We start from the raw sequence: 26875 nt of genomic DNA, 5'->3' as shown, positions 1-26875 counted from the left end.
CAAACCAACATACAAAAACTCCCATTAAAGTTACTCGAGGGAAAAAGCAGAGGGGGAAAAAATTCCAGGTAGGAAAAAAATTGAGGTAGGAAGACTACAGCAGATTAAACATAGAAAAGAAACCCATGTCTGTAAGATATTTTTAATGAACTTTAGAATCACATTCTTAATTTGTTAAACAATAAAAAAGGAAAACTAAATATCAATGGCAGTTTTCAATCACTCCAAACTAAAATAAATATTTGAAACTAAATGGGAGGTATGTCTAAAGATACTAAAGACCCAACAGAAATTACTCTAAAAATATTTTATAAAACTACTTTAAAATCTGTTCTAAGGACTGCTTTAGAAAAACAGAAATGCTGCTTTTACCTGGGGGAAAAAAAAAAAAAATTTCCCCCCCAAAACTGTTTTTCTTACTTGAGAGAGTCCAGGGGACGATGCATGTCCCGGGGGCGTTGCCGCAAGATTTGGATGCCCCTTGTTTATTTCATGTGCTGAATAAGGGGAAGGGGTTGGGGGTCCCGGCTGTCTTGCTACTTGTGTTACCTGTAAAGAAATCAAAATTTAGTAAGAAAATTATATTAGTAACCCAATCCTAATAAATACAGATAAAATAGTTAACTCATCTTTAAAAACTGGGTTTTCCACTCAAAAGTTACACTAAAATAAGTACCAAACTGAATAAAGGCTTAAATTTTCAAAAATGAAAAATTTAAATTCTAAGAAAAAATACACAAGAATATTTCCATAAATTTGATACAAGATTCTTGAAGTATGATATCAAAACCTAATGTTTAATAAGGAAAAATAAGTGAAAGAATTCACACAGCCGTTCTGTAAAAGGAACAAAAAAGAAATAAATGGCTACAGTGAAGGAGAGGATTATAAAAAGAGCACAAGGAGATTTTTGGAGATCACAAAACTTTTTTTATCTTGACTAGTAAGAATTACTTGATTATGTGTTCCTTAAAATTCACAGGGGGAAAAAAGAATGAATTTTACTCTATAGAAATAATATCTCAATAAAACTGAACCTAAAAGGGGGCAAGTTATTACAAAATACAATTTCATTTTTGAATTTAAAAAAGTCTATCTAAAAATACATATACATGTACGTATGTAGAGATGTTTCTCCATGCATGTTTGGCCACACATATACAAATACATATATACAATATTTAAAAGCTCTATAAGGAGAAAATATAAAAATCTTAAAGCATTACATGTATCTCTTTTCCCATTTATATTTTCTAATGTAATGCAATGGTGTTGAACTTATATAACAACAACACAAAAAAATTAGCATGCTTTTATGTACTCAGAATTATATTTTCTCCATTTCTTGCTGGCAATAAATTGTCCATGAGACCATGATCAATAAGAAACTACTGCACTAGGGTTACTCCCAGAGTATAGCAATCAATTTTACCAGGCACTTCTCCCTGACAGCAACTTAGATTAACAATGACATTTTGGCAAAACTCCATGAATGTTAGGCAACTTTATACTCTTCAAACATGAAAAAAATGTTTTCTCCATAAAACGTTTTTGTTTTTTTTTTCTTCATGCCCAGTGCTGGAGATTGAACTGGGCCTCACACATGCTCAGCAAACTGTTTACTACTGAGTACATCCATAGCCCTTTTTATTTTATTTTGAGACATAGTCTCACCAAATTGTCAGGGCTGGCCTCAACCTAGTGGTCCTCCTGCCTCTGCCATTGGAGTGGACAGAATTACAGACATGTACCACCTCACACTACCTAGAGTATGGTTCTAAATTTTGATGGGCCACAAACCCCCTGGCAATGTAGCAGAAAATACAGATATGTTTTTATAATCATGTTTTTTTTTGGGGGGGAGGGGTATTGAACTCAGGGGCACTCAACCACTGGGCCACATCCCCAGCCCTATTTTTTTGTATTTTATTTAGAGACAGGGTCTCACTGAGTTGCTTAGTGTCTCGCTTTAACTAAGGCTGGCTTTGAACTCAAGGTCCTCCTGCCTCAGTCTCCTGAGGCACTGGGATTACAGGTGTGGGCCACTGCGCCTGGCATAATCATGTTTTTAAATGTATAAAATAAAAACTACACAATCATGTTTCTTAATGTAGAAGTTTAAAAAAGATAAGAAAAACTAATTATAAACAATCCTCAATTTGCAATGGTTCCACATTCAAATTTTTACTTTATAACAGCTCAATAGCATGCCTATACAACTACTATGTTGTTCACTTTCTGTGTAGTCAATAATGTTCACTTTATGTGTAGTCAATCAGGTTTGATTTTTTTTTTGGGGGGGGGGGGGCCACTGGGTTTAATCCTATTCAAGGTGCAAATTCCAAATTAGAATTTTGTTTTACATGGATTTACAGAACGGAAAGCTAATGTAAGATATTCAAGGTGCAATTCCAAATTAGAATTTTGTTTTACATGGTTTTACAGAATTGCAGGCTAATGTAAGTACATTTAAGGAAGGCTGTGCTAAGTCATGATGTTCAGTACATTAGGTTATTTAAAGCATTTTCATCTTAAATATTTACAAACTTGTGATGGGTTTGGGGTATATGATCCCATCATAAATCAAGAAGCAGCTGCAGTGATATAAAAATATTAAGACCAATTCATACTGTAGTAATGTATATTCTTTAGTCTTATATCACTGCAACTGTTGTTTGTATTCAAAATTCAAAGAGGGGCTGGGGATGTGGCTCAAGCGGTAGCGCGCTCGCCTGGCTTGCGTGCGGCCGGGTTCGATCCTCAGCACCATATACAAACAAAGATGTTGTGTCCGCCGAGAACTAAAAAGAAAAAATAAAATTCTTTCTCTCTCTCTCTCTCTCTCTCTCTCTCTCTAAAAAAAAAAAAAAAATTCAAAGAATGCTAAAATTCAATATTAGATATTTCTTTCATCTCAATTCTTAGATCTTCTAAATTCTATCCAAGAGTTCAAAACTCTGTCCAGGAAGAAAAGCAAAGTGGTCTCCAAATGACATTAGATTTTCCCAGAATTTCCTCAGTCAGAAGCTCTATAGAAGTCTAGTTGTTGGTAATCAAGCCCTAGAATCCCTTATATATTTCTAAACAAAAACACACTTTTAGGTTCAGGAACCTGACTCCAAAGCTAAAATGAACTCCTATAAAACTAGCTAGAATCCAGAGCCACAATTGATGCTAACATCTGTGATCAAAGATTAAGACTTTTTTTTAAGTTATAAATTATTTTTTTGAATTTTTAGTTAAACATGACAGCAGAATGTATTTTGACATAGTATATATACATGGAGTATAACTTCCCACTTTTGTGGTAGAATATGATGTGGAGTTACACTGCTCATGTAATTCATATATGAACATGGGAAAGTTAGGTCTGATTCATTCTACTGTCTTTCCTATTCCGATCTTCCTCTTCCCCACACCCAGCTCTGTCCAATCCAGTGAATGTCCCCTTCTCCCCTTCCTACCCTCACTGTGAGTCAGCATACACACATCAGAGAGACTATTCAGCCTTTGGATTTTGGGGATTGGCTTATTTCACTTAGTATGATAGTCTCCAGTTCCATCTATTTACAGGCAAAGGCCATAAATTCATCCTTGCTTGTGGCTGATAATATTCCACTGTGTGTATGTACATTTTCCTTATCCATTCACGTGGTGAAGGGTACCTAGGTTGGTTCTACAGCTTAGCAATTGTGAACTGAACTGCTATAAACACTGATGTGGCCATGTCACTACAATATGTGGCTTTTAAGTCAAATGGTGGTTCCATTCCAAGTTTTCTGAGGAATCTCCCCATTGCTTTCCACAGTGGTTGTACCAATTTGCAGTCCCACTAGCAATGAATGACTATACCTTTTTTCCTCACTTCTGACAACATTTATTGTTACTTGTATTTTTGATAACTTCCATTCTGACTGGAAATGAAATCTCAGTTACTTTTAATTTGCATTTCAAAGATTAAGATTTATAATTGTTAATCTACTTTGTTCCTTGCTTCTTAATAATTTTGATTATCATTTTATTGGAAAACTTTGCTATTAAATTTGAGTGAACATTATTTTCTAAGAGCACAAGATTGACCATATATTACAACATTTATAAAGCTCATCAAAGGAAAAAATTGGATTGCTAATTAAACATCTACTTTAGAAAACTATCTGGAAATGAACACTAATAAGCAAATTTCTCACCAACTAAGCTTATAAATATGTATTCTTACCATGTATTTTAGAACAAGTCATTTTGATATTCCAGTAATGTAAAACATCAATATTATATTACATAAAAGGTAAAATATTTAGACACTGGTATAAAAATACATAATAATAAAGTGGACATAAAAGGAAAACAAAGAAGTCAGCTATATAAAATCCATGTTAGATCAATTCTCCAATTTTACACTGAAAAAACAACTGATGATCAAATCTGCCCAGGACAAGAAGTCATAATATAGAAAACTTTTTTAAATGCCACTGATTTAAAATAAGCAAACATTAAATCAGCAAAGTGCATGTCAATTAAACTAGCATTAGTAAAAAAGAAGAAAAATCAGCTCATGTATTATTGGCAAGGACCTAAGCAAATGGAATATAGATAGGATACTATGAATAGGTTTACTATGTCCCCAGAACTATAGGGCAATGAGTCATAACTGTCTCAAAGCTACATCCGCCCCCCAATTATTCCATTTTGAGGTATGTGCACTAAGGAAATAATCTCAACTTAAATTAGGAAATTGAAATTAGGAACTTAAAGAAAAATCCAACAATACTACATATGAAGGAACAAAAAAAAAAGTTAGAAATGGTAAGCAATCAGAAAATGAAGCTATATAACTGAACAAAAAACATTAAATATGTAAATTGGTACCAACTAAAATAAATATATAAAATAATCAAGAATAAACAAGAAAAAAAGACACTAGTTAAACCCGTTAAGAGGCACCTTTATATAATGACAAAAATTATGAAAACGATTACTGATAAAATTTAGTATTTGTCAGTTTCTTTTTCTGAAAATTACTTGAGATGCTCTTTTGGGGGGAGAATGGGATAAAGATACTGAGAATGAACCCAGGGGTGCTTTACCATGAAGCTAGCTCTTTTGACTTTTTTATTCAGAGACAAGGTCTCACGTTGCTAAGGGATCTAGTTAAATTATTGAAGCTGGCCTTGAAGTTAACAATCCTCCTGCTGAGGCCTCCAAAATTGCTGTGATTACAAGTTAGTGCCTCAAAGCCCTTCCTGAGAATCCTTTTTTTAAAGTATTATATTGCTCCATGAAGTGCAAATGTCTACAGGGAGTGGTGGCACAAGCCTGTAATCTCAATGACCCTGGAGACTAAGGCAAGAAGATTACAAATTCAAGACACGATACTTAGGAAGACCCTGTCGCAAAATAAAATATTTTTAAAAGGGGACTCAGGATGGGTCTCAGTGGTTAAGTACTCCTGGGTTCAATCCCAGGGAACAAAAAACGAAATGTCTAGCTGGGGATGTGACTGAGTGATAGAGATACTGCATAGTATGCCTGAGGCCCTTGGTTCTATCCCGACCAACAGACAAGACAGACAGAGAGACTATATGTCTAAGCGAAAGAGAAAATGTATTTTGTCAAAACCAAAAGTACTACTTGACTAAGGATTTCAATTATGAGACAGAAAGCAGAGGAATAGGTTCTGGCAACTACCTAACAACCTTCAAAGTTTAAGAAAAATTATCTTCTATAAAATATTAATCCTAATCAAAATCATCAACCATTTTTCAAAATGTATATTATGTTTACATTTAAAAGATAATATGCCCAAGATATATTTTTATTCACTATAGATAATATCCCTGCACTGGCAATAATGTGGAGCCTCCAGAATTCTCATTCACATGCTTCTGGAAATATAAATTGGTTCGACAATTTTAGGAAACAATTTGGCATTAGCTACTAAATTTAAAAATAGAATTACCTATGATCCAGCTATCTTGCCTCAGCCTCCAGAGCCACTGGGATTATAGGCGTGACCCACCACACCCAGCTCATTTTATTAACTAGAGGGTGAATCGTTTTTTTTTTTAATTAGAGGGTGAGAATACAGCTTCTGCTTTAAAACTATTAAGTTCTGCTTGTAAATTTTGTGCGGTTTTATGCATAACCCACCCGCCTCCAAAAAAAGATTAAAGACAAAAACAAACAATCTACTTAATATCTGAAATAAAATATTGGTTACATTGTTACTAGTTACACTATTATTCAACAGAGTAGAAAGAATCTCAGAAAAGAAACACTGATGCAAGAAAACCTCTGAAATTTTTATTTAGTGAAAACTTCAGCATGCTTGTGAAATTTCATTCTAGACTGCTACCTAAAGAGAGTCTCCCATGATATCAATGATATTTAATTGTTGTTGACCAATATAAATTGAAGATCCTTTTGAAATATTTAAGGTAAATCCTAATGATCGTGCAACCTAAGGGGAGTCGTTGGGTGTATTTATCTAGCACTAACTTATTTCTAATTCCATCAAATATTCAGGCCAATTAAGAATTATCAATCATATACTACAATATTCAAATAGTAATAGTTCCCTAAACATGATCGCTCTTTCTTGACTACAGAGCCATGGAAATAAATAACATGCAGGAAATATGGAGGAAAGTGGCCAGGGGTAAACAACAGGAAATAGGACCCATGGAAAACTGGAAAGAATGGCTACCCATCTCTGCTTTCCCTAGTGAGCAGTGTGATCCTTGGCTGCAATACAATGCTGCCATACAGTAATTCCAGATTAAAAAAAAAAAAAAAAAAATCAATGGATTTTTTGCGTATTTTTCCTTGATACCGGGAAATTGAACCTAGGGGTGCTTAACAGTGCACTAAGCCATATTACCAGCCCATTTTATTTTTATCTTGAGACAGGGACTGGCTAAATTCTTTAGGGCCTCACTAAAATTGTTGAGGCTGGCCTCCTATTTACAAACCTCCTTCCTGAGCCTCCCAAGTCACTGGAATTACAGGCAGGCAACACCATGTCCAGCCAAATATAAATTTCCTACAAATATTCATGTATAGACTTATGACTGAATTATACACAAATATGAACTGACTGAACACAAATTATTGTTATTACACACAAACCAAGGTTTCAATTTGTATTTTACATTATTTGGTAGTGGGGATTTGTGGGAGACCAATCTTGTACCTGACTTGGGTCACACTCCCCAGCTGGGTGCTGAGGCACTCAGTCGCAGAGATGTGGCAGAGCTTTCCCCACCCTTCTTGGGTTCGAGGGTCGGTGTCTCGTACATGGGTGTGTCTTGCTATAAAGCCCCATGGATAAAGCTATGCTCACCTGTTCCTTTGTAATATAGCCCCTTGCCCTGCTTAGGATAGAATCTTCCATGGAAGTGCCTTCTGTGTGTCCCCTTGTCTTACTGTGCCCTTGGGTGTGGCCTACCCAGGTGTCAGTCAACCTGCTAACAGTGGACATCATGAAGATAGACTCAGCCCCCTGAAACCTGACCCCTTGCCTCATTTAAATAACTTCTCAATAAAAAGGGTCAGCACTTGCTCTAGCTCTCTTTCTGGGGACTTTTAAGGTCAGAGGACCCCTAAGGTCACAGCAACCCCAAACAAAAAGGTATACAGCAACCTCAAACAAAAAGGTATTTGTGTCTCTTGTGTGGTTATTTCATGCAGACCAGTTTGCCCAGTTTATCTGGAGTGACCCCTGAGCCTTTTAGTCACGAGAACAGAAACCTGGCAGGGATTGAAGCCAGGGGTGCTTTACCACTGAGCTACATCCCCAGACCTTTTTGAAATTTTTATTTTGAGACAGGGTATCTCTAAATTGTTTAATATTTTTTTAGTTGTTAATGGACTTTTATTTTATTTATTTGTATGTGGTGCTAAGAATCGAACCCAGTGCCTCACGCATTCTAGGCAAGTGCTCTACCACTGAGCCACAATCCCAGCCCCATTCTAAATTGTTTAGGTACTAGTTATTTTACTGAGGCTTATCTTGAACTTGCCATCCTCTTGCCTCAACCTCCAGTGTTGCAGGAATTATAGTCATGTACCACCGTACCTGTCACAGTGTTTTATTACCTATTCATTATATATCTAACAAAAAAAAAATAGTACTTAAGCCAGGAGCAGTGGGGCACAGCTGTAATCCCAGCAGCTAGGGAGGCTGAGGCAGGAAGATCACAAATTCAACACCAGCCTCAGCAATTTAGCAAAGCTCTATGCAACTTAGCGAAACCCTTTCGCAAAATATGTTTCAGTAGTTAACCATCCCTGGGTTCAAGCTCTAAGTACCTGCCCCCCCAAAAAAAATACTTGAGAAAAACAGTAATTAAATCTTTACTAAAATGATAAACTCCAGGATCCTATCAAGTAAAATGATTTTTTTCTTACCAATAAATGGCTCATGTAAAAGTAAAAAGCACATGGTTTATGTCTGAGAAGTCATTGCTTATTTTTTTTTTCCCTCAAAGTGAAGTTTATTTAGTGAGGTCATCTAAAAACATTCCAACAGCTGCAACACCCACAAGGAAATGACCAAATTCATTTGGGGAAGACTGGAAAGATCCCAAAGTTTTTACTTGGCTAATTTCAACTGTGAGAAAGAGAAAGTTCAGTGGTCCATTTTCAGAATATGATATTCAGCCTTAAGTGTAGCCATTTTAACTATAGCCCTTCGCTCCCCCAACTTTAAAATTAGCCAATCCCGAATACTGTAACCCCGAGATGCTGCTGTCATAAGCAAGGGGAACTGCTGTGCTAGGAATAGAAACAGGAGGACCGTCCACCCTCCTGGTAGAAGTCAAGGCGCCTTGCCCATGTACTTCCAGGCCACGTTTGATTCCTGCAGCACCCAGTGTCTGAAACTCAACATTTCATGCTGATCAAACAGTAGAATGGGTTTTCACTCATTAGATTTTCATAACTTCCTAATTCCTCCTTTAGATAATTTATTTCTCAAAGTCTATAAATACCAAAAAATAAAGAAAATCTGTTTACTCAACTACAGTAACTAAAAGGACATTTAATTTAGTATTATTACATTTTTCAAGTTCTCTTGAACATTATCATCACTATTCTGAAGACATCTGCCAGGAAAGAAAGAAAATGCCTTCCTCCTTTTCCTACTCTTAGCTTATTAGATTCAATTTCATGAAATTCCAGATAGTCAAGTTTTTTTTTATCTTTTTTTTTTTTAAAAAAGAAAAATTCATGTGATTCAAATAATAAATGAATATTCAAGCAAACAGATGCCATGCAAGTTCTATTATGGACTCGTCACCAGATTCAATCATAAGGGCTGCTTTTCTTTTCATATTTAGTAACTAGCCAATAGAAACCAGAAATACATTCGCTGTTTTTTCATTTGTTAATGTAACTGCCTTACTCATTAACAAAAGTGAAAGTAAGAAAAAACACCTGCCCTCCAAAACTGGGAAGCTATAAAAAAGGTAACAAAGAGTACACCATACATGAATCCTTGGGGATGAGACAATGAACTGCTATAAACTGAATTCTAAGATGGCTCTCAATGTTCCCTAAGTAACACACCCAGAATAATTTCCCTGAAGAGTGAAGATGGTGATGGCATATCACTCTGGTGCCTAGGAAACTAATCATTTCTCTTTGAAGTAATTAAGAGATGTTATCCTGGGTAATATCCTGAATTTATCAGATGAACTCTCCAAAGGCAGACTGGGTCATCACAGACAACGTTCTCCTCTAGACCTCTAAGACTAGGCAGAATGCTATACTGTAAAAGGTCCACACTCTAAGGATACAAGGGCAGCCTCTAGAAGATGACAGCAACTTCTACCCAAGAGCCAGCAAGGCAGTAGGGGAGCTAAGTATTACAACCACAAAGAAATAAATTCTTCAATCAACCTTAGTGACTATGAAAGTGAACCAATGAGCTACAAAGCTAGACCATCCCTGAGGTCTTAATAAGGTCAAAGGATGGAAATCCACTTGACTCAAGTTATTGCAGTGAAAGGGAAGTCAGTACTTCAGGAGGCTGAAAAGAGATGGCAGATTACTTAAGGGCTTCATAGACAAAGCAAAGACTTTGGAATTCTCCACCCCCTGAGTAAGAATCAAATGAAAATTTTAAGCAGTAGCATGACTAGATCTGATATTTTCCAAGGATTATGTTGGTTAACTGAACAATCTAAGAAGGGAAGCAGAGACATGAGTTAAAAAGCCACAGAGATATCTTTAGCCATAACTTATGGTGGCTTCAAACAGTAGTAATAAAGAGGATGAAAATAAGTGCTCAGCAGCAGCGCACTTGCCTAGCATATGTAAGGCACCGGGTTCAATTCTCAGCACCACATATTAAAAAAAAAAAAAAAAAAAGGTCTACCAACAACGAAAAAAATTAAAAAGAAAAAAAGTGCACTAATTTGGATTATAAGAATTTTTGAAAAGACCAATTTCAAAAACAGTAATGACTTTAATCAAGAAAATCAAAGGGCTGGGGCTGTAGCTCAGTTGTAAAGCACTTGCCTCACACATTAGGCACTGAGTTTGAACCATGTAAAAAATAAAGAAAATTTTTTAAAAAAAAGAATGTCAGAGAGGACTTATGATTTCTACCTGCAAATACATTACAACAGGAGAAAATATGGTGTAATTTACCAATAAATATTTCTACCCACAATGAAACATGAGCGAAATTATATTTAAATATAATGTGCATTGATAAGCATGGAGAACAAGTACATGAATTTATACTGTATATATACAAGATCAATAATTATTTCTAGAATATGAATGTGTTAATTAAGAATAAATAGGTGGGGGCTGGGGAAGTGGCTCAAGCAGTAATGCGCTCGCCTGGCATGTATAGGACGCCGGGTTCGATCCTCAGCACCACATAAAATAAAAATGAAAATGTTGTGTCCGCCGAAAACTGAAAAATAAATATTAAAAAAAATTCTCTCTCTCTCTTCTCTCTCTCAAAAAAAAAAAAAAAATGAAGAAGAAGAAATAGGTGGCTTGGTGTGGTGGCACATGTTAGAAACTTGGGAAACTTAGGCAGAAGGATCCCCAAGTTCAAAGACAACCTCTGCAACTTAGCTAGATCCAGTTTCAAAAAATAGAAAGGGCTGTGGATGTAGCTTATTAATAAAGTTCACCTGAGTTCAATAAGGTGGGAAGACAGGGGTGTAAATGAGTTTTATCACTTGAAGTAACAAGCTCTCTAATTCCTCAAATCTGTTTTGTTGTTGATATGCCCACAAAAACAAATTAGCAGGACCAGGGATGTGGCTCAGGGGTAGAGCACCTCTAGGTTCACTCACTAGTACTGCAAACAAACAAAAAGTACAGCACATGAGCTGATCATGGATCCATTGCATCAAAAAAAAAATTAAGTAAAAATATAACAAAAGGGGCTAGGAATATAGCTCAGTAGTAGAGTGTGCACAAGTCCTCAGGTTTAATTCCTAGCACCACCAAAAAAATTATAAAAATTATATAAGTGTGTACATATACACATATATATTCAAGCATATATATATTTTATACATATATACACACATACACACATACACACACACACACACACACATGCTAGTGACTAAAGGACCTACTTACTGTGTAAAGAAATATCCTCTGATAAAGATTCTTTAAGGAAATGAGCAAAATTTCTAAAAGGTACACTCAAATTCTTTACAACCAAATTTTCTGTACTCATTCAGGTTCACCCAGTACAAAGGAGAAAATCCCAAGAGACAAAATTGATATCATACTTAAAACTCTACATTTAGATTAAATAGAGAAATAGTGTTCCTCGTGCTTAGTCAGCTTCATCTAGAGGCTGCGTGGGTGTTCTGGAGGATCCCAAGGGAAAAAATGCATGGAGATTATCATTTTTCTTCAATATAAATTCTCTTTTACCAAAAAAAAAAAAAAAACATGATGGAGGGTGGGGGAGGAGTAAACAGCGAAAAGGTTAAGAGTTAAGGAGGAAACAGAATTTAGAAACAAAACAACTACTCTTTTCTAATTCACTTTAGAATGTGATTTTCATCAATTACCCAAACTCCATGTTCCAAAAGTTCACTTAATTAGTTGTTAAGGAGCAATAAAAGTAACCTGACTCTGTTGGAAGGACATGAGCAAATAGAGGATTATTAGAAAGAAAAAAGAAAAAAACTAAAATATCATCTGTCAAAGTAAAAGCCAATGGATAATGATACATAAAAATTAAAAAAAAATAGGAGAACTCTCCTACTGCTTAGAGAAACAGAGTTAATAGAAGAGGAAATAAAAACAAAAATGTTTGAAAGTGGATGGGTGTAAACAACAGATCAGGAGGGGCTGGGGGTGTGGTTCAGTGGCAGAGGTCATGCCTAGCATATGAGAGGCCCCGGCTTCAAATCTCAGCACCATATATAAATAAATAAAATAAGGTTCCATCAACTACTTAAAAAAAAAGAAATCATTCTTTAAAAAAAAAAAAAAAAGAATAGATGGGTACTTGTTTCTTTTCATCAGAAATCTTTTATATTGTATGCTTTTATTGAAATTGTGTATATGCCATGTTCTGAACATTTTCATTAAACAGACAGGCAAATGCTAAAGCTATTTAAAGATAATCAGAAAGAAATTATCTACATAATAAAGATCTATAGCAAGCACGTTCATCACAGCATTATGTATAAAAACAAGAAGATAGAGATAACTCAAATATCCACCAATATATGACTACTTATATAAATCATAGTATAAAAGGAACAGTTGCTTAAAAACATTTCTACCCTGAAAGTGGCTTTCTTCCCAATATAACCAAAAATCACAGAATGATGAAGTCCTGAATTTAATGACACACTCAAGGTCCGATAAAATGATGTACAATTGTACACTGACATAGAACAATATAAATATGATATGTTCAGGGCTGGGGTTGTAGCTCAGTGGTTCAGTGCATGCCTCTGCATACAGGAGGCACTGGGTTCAATCCTCAGCACCACATAAATAAACAAATAAAATAAAGATATTGTGTCTATCTACAAATTAAAAATTTTTTTAAATAAATAAATGAATATGATGCATTAAGATAAAATGCAACATATAATCAGTATTTTAAGTATGAATTTTGTTAGGCTATGTGTGTGCAATTTATATGTCTACAAAAATATGAAATATGGAAGAATTCAATCTAGAGTATAGGTGTTTCGCTAAAATAAAGATAAAGGGTGATTTTCATTAGTTTACAATTTTTGGAATTATTTTTGTTACTTAATATTATTCAATCAGAAAAAAATCTAAAGCTATGAGTTAGCCATTTGAATCTTATATTTTAATAGTAAAAACACATAACCCATTGGGAAAACAAATAACTACATCCCCAAAATATATATTTAGGAAAAAACATTTTTTACAATAAGAAGTTACTTATAGCATAAATTTAAGTAAAGCAAACAGGGTGAGAATTTTTAGTACTCTGATAGCTTTTACAGCAAAACTACTGAAAAGAACATGTCAAAAAGGTGGCATGAGCCTTTTTCGTTAGCAAGATCACAAACCAGTTTTTTTCTGTCATACTCTTCTCTTGGTTTCTAACAAGCATTAATTTTATAGTGAACAAACTAATATTTGGAACTTGGTGATTAGATTTCCAGATTAGCTTATAAAATCCTTCTTAAGCCAAAGATGGAGCTGAGGAAGACAGGCTGGTACTATAATCCTCTGGCGCTCCCAAAGCCACACAAAGCAAGCAGCACTGAGTCTCACTGTATGTCTCCTTTCAGTCTTTAAGGACAAGAATAAGACATAATAAGTACTTATTACAGTACTTGTAGACAAGTGGCCACTCAGACATACTAAGTATCATACAGTTATTAACTCAAGAAAATCTCACTATGATATCACTATGTGGGTATAAAACTTACTAAGCTTATCAACTCAAGAATATCTCAGGTAGTCAGAGCTGCCTTATACTACAGAAAAGAGGCCAAGATAGCAGCCAGATTTTATTTCTTTCACTGTCAATAGTAGCCTAGAGAACTGAATTAAAATTCTAATGATCGTTCCCAGTTCAATAACAAAATCTTGATCAATTAAGGATAACTACTTTAAAGGAAAAAACTGGAAAGTAGTAAGTAAGGATTATCAACCCTAACTAAGCCCAAACCACTCAGTAAAATTACCCATAACAAACAGTAATATTCTATATGACCAGAAGAAATTAATCTGCTACTTTTTTAAGGACTATTTCATAGGCTATCCATTGTCCCTGTAGATACAAGAGGAACATTTGAGAGCTTTGTGATGGGTGATGGCTTATTTAACAGAGCACATTCTCTTTTACAAGTTCAAAATTCCATTGTCACAGAGTTGGAAGATTGTTGGTATATATTTAATAGCTGCAATGGTACTAGTCATTTCCCATCTTACAACTTAATTTCTTTAAAACATAGGGTTTACTTATTTTTTCCACTGCTCTTCATTCAGTCACAATAAACCAGTTATGTGACTTATTCAAAGTAAGTGAATTCTTTTTCACTCCATGGTATTAGAACTCTGAGCCTAGTATTCAAATATAAGAAAGCATAAATTCAGTTATCAAAACCACAAAATATTTAATAGTCCAACTCACATAAGACATGTGATGTATGTCCCCAATCTGAGACTGAGTCACAGATCATCATTTTCCAAACAAAAACTTAAAATAAGTCTTAAGAGTCAAGAGAACTGGGTTTGAATTTTGGCTCCTGAACAAAGAAAGTATATAAGCAAAGTATTTGAACTTAGTTTCTTCTGTAAAAGAGAAAACTAAAAGACTATCATGCAAATTTATTTAACACATTAAAGCATGGTTTGCAATGCCTGCTCTATAAAAAGTCAAAAAATGGTAGCTATTTGGGGCTGGAGTTGTGGCTCACTGGTGGAGCGCTTGCCTAGCATGTGTGAGGCACTGGGTTTGATTCTCAGCACCACATAAAAATAAATAAAATAAAGATATGTATCCATCCATAATTTTTTTCAAAAATGGTAGCTATTGTATTCAATCTTTTTACAAATATTTAAACTATTGATTTAAAATTCTAATATTGGGCTGGGGATGTGGCTCAAGTGGTAGCGCGCTCGCCTGGCGTGCATGCGGCCCGGGTTCGATCCTCAGCACTACATACAAACAAAGATGTTGTGCCTGCCGATAACTAAAAAATAAATATTAAAATTCTCTCTTTCTCTCTCTCTCTACCTCTCTCTCTCTTTAAAAAAAAATAAATAAAATAAAATTCTAATATTAAGCATATAACTAAAGGACAGTTTTGGATTAAAATAATTCCTCCTCTGGTTTTCATTTATGCAGACTGAATAGAAGACAGTAGAGTCTCTGTTAATCCTAAAGCAGTGGTTCAAAAAAAGGGTTCTGAGACCAGAGGCATCACCACCACCTGGGAACAGGTTTAAAGTGCAAATCCATAGGCCTCTTTGACATCTGTTTCGTGTGAGGTCCCAGCAAAATGTACATAGTTTCACATAGTATACCAGATAATGCTGACTACTAAAGTTTAACAAACGCTGACATTAACATAACAGTGACAGGTTTTCAGGAGCAATCCTAGCATGTGTCTGCATGCTTTAGTTCACTGAGTTAACCCAAAATAGCAGAAGGCAGACTACTGAACATACATACTGCTAGCTGTATTATTGCTACAAGTGACAGTACAAAAAGACAGTGGGACACTGCGACTCAGGAGGCTAAGGCAGGAGGATCACAAGTTCAAAGCCAGCACAGAAAACGATGCAAGATTCTGTCTCAAAAAGGTCAACAGGGAAGGCTGGAGAGGTAACTCAAAGTATCTCAGATTCAATCCCCAGTTTAAAAAAAAAAAAAAAAAAATCAACCTGCAGTGTCATCGATAGGGTAATAGCAAAACATTGAAATTCCTGGGGGATTTAATCCTGTTAAATAAAGTTATTTTCATTGTATAATTATTTTAAATGGACATCAAAATAGTTATACAATATACTGTACACTAAATGTAATCTAAAGATTTTCATGGTCACACAAATTCAGCAATATGAACATCAAATTTTATGGAAAAATATATTTAAGGTTTATGGAATGTCAATAAAGCTCTTAGTGCGTATACACCTCTGCATCCACATTTGCTGTACTGCAGTTAGGTATGACTTCCAGGCACTACCAACATTCCAATTTGAAGCTGTTATTTAATTCCTGTTTATAACATCATGGTGGGCTTCAAAATTCAACAACCAATATTTTGCTACATTCTAAGTTTTCCAGTATTTATCAAACTTCACAAACATACGTATCTTTTTCACCTGCACATATCTATTCATCCTTCGAAACTCTAGGCAAATCTCTCTTTCCCTGAGATAAATTTCTATCCCTAGCACTTTAGAAACAAAATAAAAATAATAATAATAATAATAATAATAATAGGGTGTGAAGGTAAGAATGTAGCTCAGAGATAGCATGTTTGTCTAGGATACTTGAGACCTGGGTTCGATCCCCAGTATCCCAAAAAAAAAAAAAAAAAAGTGAAAGAAGGAAGAGTCTAATCAATTCATTTTACTCTATTTCATTATATTTCTTGAGAATTGGCATAATTTGGCAACCACTACAACCTCATCATACCTTGCACATATCAGGGTCTTAAGTTTAATTGCTTGATTTTTTAAAAATATTTTTTTAGTTGTAGGTAGACGCAATACCTTTATTTTATTTATTTATTTTTATGTGGTACTGAGGATCAAACCCAGCGCCTCGCATGAGCTAGGAGAGCACTCTATCGCTGAGCCACAACCCCAATCTGTTTAATTTTTAATACCAATAAAATTCATGATATAAAAAAATTTAGAATTCACTTTAGGTTGATTTAGTAGCCACAGTAAATTAATGATCTAAGGTAAGAAACATGCTAACCTCTTAAATCCACTAGAATCCTGACACTCCACCAAAGGTTCCATAAATATCCACTACGTCCTCTACTACCTTCTTGGTATTTAAAAAACACTTGGAGGGGCTGGGGATGTGGCTCAAGCGGTAGCGCACTCGACTGGCATGCATGTGGCCCGAGTTCGATACTTAGCACCACATACAAACAAAGATGATGTGTCCACCAAAAACTAAAAAAAAAAAAAATATTTTTAAAAATAAATAAATAAATAATAAAAATCACTTGGAGGGCTGGGGCTTTAGCTCAGTGGTAGAGCGCTCACCTTGTATGTGTGAGGCACTAGGTTCGATCCTCAGCACCACATAAAAATAAAGATATTGTGTCCATCCTACAACTATAAATAAACAAACAAACAAATAAATATTCAAAAACACTTGGAGCCATTTCCCAAATGTTACTTTCCCCCATGAACCAAAGAGGGAGAGAAATAATTTCTGAAAATTATGTCATAATAAGATACAACTGTAATAAAACCTGGGTAACATGTTAAATTATATTATTTCTAAAAAAAATTCATGAAATTATTAACAATAAATCTAGCAACATGGCAATGGTTACATAAAAAGAAATATAAGAGGGGCTGGGGATATGGCTCAAGCGGTAGCGCGCTCCCCTGGCATTTGTGCGGCCCGGGTTCGATTCTCAGCACCACATACAAACAAAGATGTTATGTCCACCAAAAACTAAAAAAATAAATATTAAAAAAAATATATATAAGCCAGGTGAGGTGGTGTACACCTGTAATCTCAGCAACTGAAGAAGCTACAGCAGGAGGATGGCAAGCTCAAGTTCAGATTGAAAACTTAGACCCTGCTTCAAAATAAAATTTTAAAAGGGCTGTATGTATATAATTTATTAGTTGAGTGTCCCTGGATTAAATTTCCAGTACCAAAACAAAAAAAAAAAAGTATTAACAGTATTTAACAGATTGCAAATGATACAACAAGTCTTCCAACCCCTAATATTTTAATTTTCTGCAAATACTGTTTCACTTTAATAAAGTTAGAAACCTTATTTTGTAAGTATGTATACTGATTGTGGAAGCAGCTGCTGTTAAATATCTAGGTGTTCATTTCATACTAGGTTCTACAAGTTTTAAATGAAATTATCTCATTTAGCCTTAGCCTTCATAATAACCTTTGGAGATGAATAATATTATCTCCATTTTACTAATGAGGAAAAAAACTGAGGTGCAAAGAGGCTAAATGACTTGTCCCACAACACACAGAGCCTGTGTGTGGAAGCACCAGGATTTGAATCCACTTGGTCTGATTACACAGTGAGTTAGCCTTTCTTAACATTCTGATTCGTATAAACCCATAAACTACAGTTTATCTGCTAATATAACATCAGAATATATCCGTAATTTAAATCTTATATCATTTCCACACTAGAAACCTTTCAATGGCCCCATCAGTGTATCAAAAATCCAAATGCTGGGACAGAGGATAAAGCCAAGTAGTAGTAGAGCTTGTGCCTAGCACCTATGAGGCTTTAGGTTCAAATACCAACACAGAAAGATAAATAATTAGGAAGGTAGGTAGGTAGGTAAGTAGACAGACAGACAGATAACCAACCAAATGTCTTCTGAGAACCTGCCAAAACTGTCATGACCTAGACTTTGTCAGCCTCTAGAATGTATTTCTAAAGTGGCAGCTATATGCAACTGTTTAAATCAATATTATATAAAATACAAAATTTACAATTCAGTTTCTCCATCATACTAGTCTCCAGCACTCACTAGACATGTGTCTTACTGGACAACACAGCTGCCCACCTGTTTCAAGAGCACTAAGCTCCAGACACCAGGTCTCTTTCCACTGGAAAGTCTAGGGGCCTCTGAGACATTTACTTGGAAAGTTTATGCTCTTCCTTCCTACCCATTAGCTCTTAGTTCAGGTATCACCTGAAGTAAGGTATCACCTGATCCTAAGATGCCACCTTCTCTTGCCCGTTCACTTACATCAAAATAGAAATTACCCAGCCAGGCTTGATGGCTCTCATTTATAATCCCTGCTATTCCAGATGCTGAGGCAAGAGAACTAGAGCAACTTAGAGAGATCCTATCTCAAAATAAAATTTTTTAAAAGGACTGTGGGTATAATTTAGCTGTACAGCACTTGACTAGCACATCTAAGGGCCTGGATTTTGTTCCCAGTGCTGACCAAAAAAAAAATATATATATATATATATAACTCATCAATTCTATGCCCTGTTTCTTACCTCATAAATACTTACTAAAATGTTGACTCTTTCTCACTTTCATGTAAATGTTATTCTATAATACCTACAAGAATACCAGATAATGAATACCATATTCATTATCCAGTCAGTACCTCTTGTATACAAGAGGGGATACAAGAGGTACTGACTGGATAATAAATATTAGTACCAATAAATTTTAATCATTTTGCCTAACAAGGAAAATCTAGATTTGTGTTTCTTGGTAGTGGCACTACCAACATTTGGGGCTGCTGAGAACTCGTCATATGCACATGTTTATTGGCATCAATGTCTTCTCAACCTTCTAAATGCTATAAGCACTCCTCTACACCCTAAGTTAAACATGACAGCAATATCTAACATAAAGAAAATGTCAAAATGTGATTTTTTTATTTAAAATTTCAATACAAAAATTTGGATTCCTGGGGATTGGGGTTATGGTTCAATGGGAGAACACTTGCCTCCCATGTGTGAGGCCCTGAGTTCGATCCTCAGCACCACAAATAAATAAACAAATAAAATAAAGGTATAGTGTTCATCTACAAACTAAAAAAATATTTCAAAAATTTTTGGATTCCTAAATATTGTTAAGTATCACTCAAATGCTCTTGGAAAACAATGCCAATAATAACAATTTATATACATATAATTATCTTGCAACAAAATCTTTTTTATAACAAAAAGGAAGAAAATTTCATTACATTTCCTTACACAGTAATTCAAAGATATTAAAAGGAAAAAAAAATTTTTAAGTTAAAGGAAAAGTTCCTGAAGAATTCCTTTTTTTTTTTTAATATTTATTTTTTAGTTTTCGTCGGACACAACATCTTTGTTTGTGTGTGGTGCTAAAGATCGAACCCGGGCCACACCCATGCCAGGCCAGCGTGCTACCGCTTGAGCCACATCCCCAGCGCCCCCTGAAGAATTCCTATTGGGCTGGGGTGGTAGCTCAGTGGTAAAGCGCTCACCTGGCATGCGCAAGGACCTGGGTTCCATCCTCAACACCACATAAAAATAAATAAGCAAAATAAAGGTATTGTGTACAACTAAAAAATAAATATTTTTAAAAAAATAATTCCTATTATATTTTTTACAGAACTGACAAATAGGTACTTAAATAAACCATTGATAACTTTATAAACAAAATATGACATCATTGTTTTACAATGTTAAACATTCTTCTGCAGTCACTTACTTAATAATTTCCCTTTTAGTTGTAAATGGACAGAATGCTTTTGTTTACTTTTATGTGGTGCTGAGGAATGAACCCAGTGGCTCACACATGCTAGGCAAGCGCTCTACCACTGAGCTACAGCCCCAACCCATAGTAACTGCCTGTATTATGAACTGTACAGTATCATTTTTGACCTTTCAAATTATCAATTATGTTTCCAAGTGGGAAGATCTGAAGCTGATACAGTAAAGAATACATTTCTATAATGTTTTCAGCAAATAAGTCACCATAAATATACAATGTCAGAAATATGAAGCACTTAAAAATATGTATAATTTCATGTATAAGGCCCTGGGTTTTGCTTATGGATATATTCTAATGGAAATTATAACCTATGGAAATAATCCTAAATAAGTGGGGGGAAAACTACAAACACACACATGTATGAGTTTCTATTGGGGGGGGGGGTTGTGCACATGTGTGTGTATGCATATATAAGTTATTTAACACCGAAAATAAAGAGAGAATCTTTAAGCCAAATACTCTTTGTCAACTTATCAGTGATGTAAATTATGCTATACCTCCTTAAAAAAAAAAAACTCCTTAATCTGTTCAAATTATGATTACAAATTGTGTGTAATAGGTTAGAAAATAATTTGTTACTTAACATTATATTAAAAAGGAAAAACTACCAACCTATTTCATCATTATGATTTAAACTATGCTTAATGAAAACAAAACCCTATTATTAGATAAGGTAAATAGTATATGGTAAATGCAATTAAAACAACTTTAAGGATTATTTTATATTTTCCCAAAAAATAGACTATTGATAACACAAAACACAGATAAATCTCAGAATAATTATGCTGGGTGAGAGGTCCATATTGTATGATTCAATTTACCAAAAAAACCTTTAAAATATTACTCAGTGCAAAAAGACAAACAACAGAGCAATATGAGAAAGGGTGAAAAGTAAGGAGTATAAAGATTTTTTTAAATTTTTTAATTGTTGATAGATCTTTATTTTATTTATTTGTTTGTATGTGATGCTGAGGATTAAAAACAGTGCCTTACACATGCCAGACAAGTGCTCTACCACTGAGCCACAGCCCCAGCCCTATAAAGATTTTCTTAACTGACAATTTCCATGGGTTTCTTAACTATATACTTAAAATATGTACAGCTTAAGAAAGCTTTCTTTTTAAAGTATAAATAAACTAAACATCAACTCAATTGCTATATTTAACAGTGAAAAAAAAAAAGAGAGAAAAAAAACAGGAATTGTACTAGTGATAGGATGATAACATGAATTTACATCTGCCTGGACACCACCACTAAGGAGTACTGATAGACTCAGTCTAAATTATGTCTCCGTGGAGGGATCTCCACTGACAACATATATTGGTCTACTTAATGCTCACCTGTGACTTGGAAAAAGACCTAAAAGCATGATTCTCTAAAGAGGTTACATATACCTATAGGATGACAGAACCAAAACTTTTTATGTAAAATATAAACTGGCTTAAGCATCAAAAAATTTTACAATATTAAAGACTAACTTGTTTATTAAAGAATAATTTAAATAACTTACAAGGATATTTTTCATAATGACTTAATATTGCAACCCTTCCAATCTCCCAGAATACAGACTTCCAATCCCTATGTAAAAATCATTATTTCATTAAGTTTATCTCCACAGTTGTATTAATAATAGTCAAAATCTAATTCCCTAAATAAAATACATTAAGAAAAATTATACAACATGGCAAAATTACATAGTTCACAATGCAAAAGGATGAAAATTAAAAAGTTAACAGTTACTATATTTCAAATTAGCTTATGCCTCTCCAATTTTTCCAATTCTTCTATACCATTATGGATGCTGCTTTTACTAGACTTTTAAAACTATTTCCTTGATTCTTTTTTCTTTACATTATAACTCACATATAATGAAATACGCTTCCTTCTCATCCCTGATAAATATCTCAAGGACAAATTTGTATATACTAAGTTAAAATAAAATAAATGCAAAATAACCAGGCGTGTATCATGAAAGGAGTTCCAAATGCTCAAGTTAAACTTTTGATGCTTCTCTGATTATCAGCAGAAAAGCTATCAAAGATGACTGATATCAGACTTGAAGTCTAAATAACAGAATAACAGACATTTAAAAAAAAATCTAAATCTTTATGTACTTTTTAAAGACTTCCTTTTCAAGGAATTTAACCAACTCCATGAACGTGACCCATAAGTGCCATATGCCAAGGCAATAAAAGGTGAATTGAGGGTTAGCCTTCATTGTATGACACAGCAATAATGCTAATAAACCTAAACACTAGAGGAATAATGACCAATACATAATAAATTCAAGCAGGCATGGTCAGACACACCTGCAATCCCAATTACTTGGAGTGCTGACGTATAAGGATCACCAAATCTGAAGGCAGCCCTGGCAATTTAGCAAGATCCTCAAAACTGGGCTGGGGCTGGGGCTCAGGCTCAGCAGTAGCAAGTGGCATGTATGAGGCACTAGGTTCAATTCTCACCACCGCATATAGATTAATTTTTTTAAAAAAAATAAAAGGTCTATAAACAACAAAAAGAAAATTTTTTTTAGAGAGAGAGAGAGAATTTTTTAATATTTATTTTTTAGTTTTCTGTGGACACAACGTCTTTATTTATTTATTTATTTTAATGTGTTGCTGAGGATCGAACCCAGTGCCCCGCGCATGCCAGGTGAGCGCACTACCGCTTGAGTCACATCCCCAGCCCAAAAGAAAATATTTTTTTTTAAAAAAAAAGATCCTCCCACCTCTCTTCCCTATTTAATGGTAATCTTCTTCTCATGCTCTTCCTCCCTATCCCATTTTGAGTCATACATGTATGATGATGTAAGGGGGGAAAAAAAAAAGAAGTGTGTCACATTATATTGGGTAGAGAGAAGTGATTGGGGGGGGGGCGGAGGGGATAGGAAGGGCAGCAGAATGAAATAGACATTTGTATTGCTGTATGTATATACGTGACTGTAAAACCAATGTGATTCTGCAACCTGTACACTCAGAAAAATGGAGAAATTATACCCCATTTGATTAAAATGTATGTCAAGATCATTGTATTGCCACGTGTAACTAATAAAAAAAATTTTAAAAAAAAAGAAAAATGAAAGTATATGTCCACACAAATATTTGCTCGCATATGTTCTCAACAAATTTATTTGTAATAGCCCCAAACAGGTAATAACCCAAATGTCCTTCAAAAGTTAATAAAGTTGTAGCATCTTCACATAATAGAATATTACCCATCAACCTAAAGGGACAAATCATTAACAAAAGCACCAAGTGGATAAATATCAAAAGTTGTGGAGTGAAAAAAAGTGAGTGTATCGGGCTGGGGTTGTGGCTTAGTGATAGAGCACTTGCCTAGCATGTGTGAGGCCCTGGGTTTGATTCTCAGCACTGAATAAAATAAAAGTCCATCAACAACTAAAAAAAAAGATCCTCAAAATTTAAAAAGTGGTGAAGATGTAACTCAGGGCAGAGCACTTGTCTGGCATGTGAGACGTCCCCGCCCCAGGTTCAATCCCCAGTATCATTAAATTAACTAATTTGAATACTTTCAGATTCAAATATTTCATGTAAATTGTGCACCAAGCACTGTCCTATCACTTGAAGAATTTTGATAATCTCCTCACCAAAGTAGTAAATTTACAGAATTATATATGTCCTTATTTATGAGGAATCTTAATAACATTTTTATTCTTTAAGCCAATAATCATATTTCTAAAAGTTATTTTAAAAAATCACCCAAAACACAGAAAATGCTTTAAATTCAAAGTTATTCCATAACAGCAAATACTGGAAACAATCTAATGCTTTAAGCCCCATGTTTCCACTTCACCACCACCTGCCCTCATTACAGTCACTCTCCATGGGGTAGCTCCAGTGACCATTTAAAAGGTAACTCGGATCTGTTGCTCTTAATCCTCCACTGACTTTCCATCACAACTGGACTAAAATTGCAAACCTACATCATGGTCTACAGTACCCAACTTCTCCAATTCAGCACACTGGCACCCATGCATTCCCAAGACTAGAGTAGGCCCACTGCCATTTCTGGGCCTCTTCTTCGATGTTCCTTCTCTTATAAATGCTTTCTCTAGAAGTGTTCTAAGGTTTCTGCTTAAATGCCTTCTTTTCTTTTCAGAGTTTGGTTAGTTACTGGGGGGACGAGGACACGGATTGAACGCAGGACCTCAGACGTGACAGAGAAGCACTCTACCATTGAGCTACACCTCAAGTCATTTTTTTTTTTTTTAAGTTGTAGTTGGACACAATACCTTTATTTATTTATTTGTATGTGGTGCTGAGGATGGAACACAAGGCCTCACATGTGGTAGGCGAACACTCTACTGCTGTGCCACAACCTCAGCCCCTATACCTCAAGTCTGAAATGATGTGTTTTATTTATTTGGGAGGGGGCAATACTGGGGAGTGAATCCATAACTGCGCTACCACTTAGCTACTTCCCCAGCCCTATTTTGGGGGGAGGAAGGCAGGACAGGATTATAGGTGTGCACCACCACACCCAACTCTTAAATGCCTTTTCAAAGAAACTTTCCCTAGGAGCCATTGCTCGGTCATTTTCTATTCCTCTATCCTGCCTCATTTTTTATGACAGTAGCTCATACAAGTCAACAGTAGTGTGGGGGAAAGGGTGTCTGTTTACTACTGTCTATCTCACAAAAACAAAATTCCAGCACATTTTAAGTACACACAATAAAAGCTCTAGAAACATGACCAAAAGAGCATGACTAAATTCTTATAACAACTGTAATCATTTAGTATTTAAGAAATAACACAGGATAAGCTAATATAAAGTCACAATTAGGATAGAACATCTTACTCTGAGCCTACAGTACAGAAAAAAAGACATGAAACTACACCAAAAACAAGATGATTATAGTAATTGTCTCTAAAAATCATTCAGGATTACAAGAATTTTTTCATTTTCTTTCTGTAACTTATCATAATTTTAAAAATACTTCCAATAATGAAGGTGTACTTTTATAGTACTAAAAATATATATTTTTTTAAGAAATATGACTGACAAACATGATGCTTCCCTGTCCCAGTACTTTAAAGACTGCAATGGTTTTCAGATTCTAAAAGTGATTCATAGCTCAAACATATAAAAATCACTGCTCTGTATTCATTGAGATTATAATTACTTAAGGACTCATCACCCCTACCATACTATAAGTTTGCTTATTAGCACACAATATTATATGGCATGTAGAACTGAAATATTTAGAAGTGTTTTTCAGGGCTGGGGCTAGGGTTCAGCGGAAGAGCGCTCGCCTAGCATGCATGAGGCACTGGATTCAATCCTCAGCACCACATAAATAAATAAAATCAAGGTATTATGTCCACCTATAACTAAAATAATATATTTTTTAAAAATTAAAATAAAAGTGTTTTTCAGTACTATGTGTTTTACCATCTACTTACATCCCCAGTCCTTTTTTTATAATTACAAGACAAGGTCTAACTATATTGCAGAAACTGGCCTCAAACATGTGATCCTCCTGCCTCAGCCTCCCTATTAGCTGGGAATATGGTGGTATACTATCACACAAAGTGTGAATTTAAATATTAAAAATGACAGGTTTAACTCTCCTAATCCCTTCAATTTCCTGAGATTCACTATAAAGCATTTAAAATGTGTTTCTAATTTTATTACCTTCACCCTCTTTTAAATATCCCTTCACCAGTTAATCTGAATGAATCATTTGATATAAAAAAATTAAATTTCATCCACTATTCACTTTTCCAATCTTCCTGCATATTTTATATGCAACCAGGGAGGGAAAAGGTACAAGAAAAAAAAAAGTTAAAAAGAGCAAAAAAATGGGGCTGGGCTTGTGGCTCAGCAGTATAGCATTCACCTAGGACATGTGAGGCCCTGAGTTCGATCCTCAGTACCACATAAAAATAAATAAATAAAATGAGGTGTTTTGTCCATTAAAAAAAAAGCAAAAAAGCCTGGCGTTGTAATCCCAGCAGCTCAGGAGACTGAGGCAGGAGGATCGAAAGTTCAAAGCCAGCCTCAGCAAAAAGTGAGGTGCTGAGCAAATCAGTGAGACCCTGTCTCTCAATGAAATACAAAATAGGGCTGGGAATATGACTCAGTAGTAGAGTGCCCTTGAGTTCAATCCCCAGTACCAAAACAAACAAAAGAGCAAAAGAAAAATTATTTAAGAAAAAATTCAAAAATGGGCCTGGGGTTGTGGCTCTGCAGTAGAGCACTTGTCTAGCACATGTGAGGCACTGGGTTCAATCCTCAGCACCCATAGAAATAAATAAATAAAATAGAAAAATTCAAAAAACTGTACAGAAAGAATCGTAATACAAAGCAAAAGCTTAACATTTATGGAAAGAAAAAAAAGGTGCAGGTGTACACTTCTTGGGCCTAAAAATCTTATTGTATCATAATATCTTGTTCTATTCAGAGTTTATTGAAT

General features: G+C 34.9%; 1 protein-coding gene across 9 annotated transcripts in view; it reads right to left on the bottom strand.

Moving 5' to 3' along the window:
• Eif4g3 (eukaryotic translation initiation factor 4 gamma 3) overlaps positions 1-26875 on the bottom strand; it is a 284385-nt gene that overhangs the window by 177984 nt on the left and 79526 nt on the right. For all 9 annotated transcript variants that reach the window (XM_076861117.2, XM_076861118.2, XM_076861121.2 and 6 more), the window contains exon 3: positions 421-549. In XM_076861117.2, the coding sequence (XP_076717232.2) occupies positions 421-549 (129 nt within the window). The remainder of the gene's footprint in view (positions 1-420; positions 550-26875) is intronic.

The sequence above is a fragment of the Callospermophilus lateralis genome, chromosome 7 (genome assembly GCF_048772815.1).
Source record: "Callospermophilus lateralis isolate mCalLat2 chromosome 7, mCalLat2.hap1, whole genome shotgun sequence".
Classification (NCBI taxonomy): domain Eukaryota; kingdom Metazoa; phylum Chordata; class Mammalia; order Rodentia; family Sciuridae; genus Callospermophilus; species Callospermophilus lateralis.
This window is presented reverse-complemented; position numbering and strand designations above follow the sequence as displayed.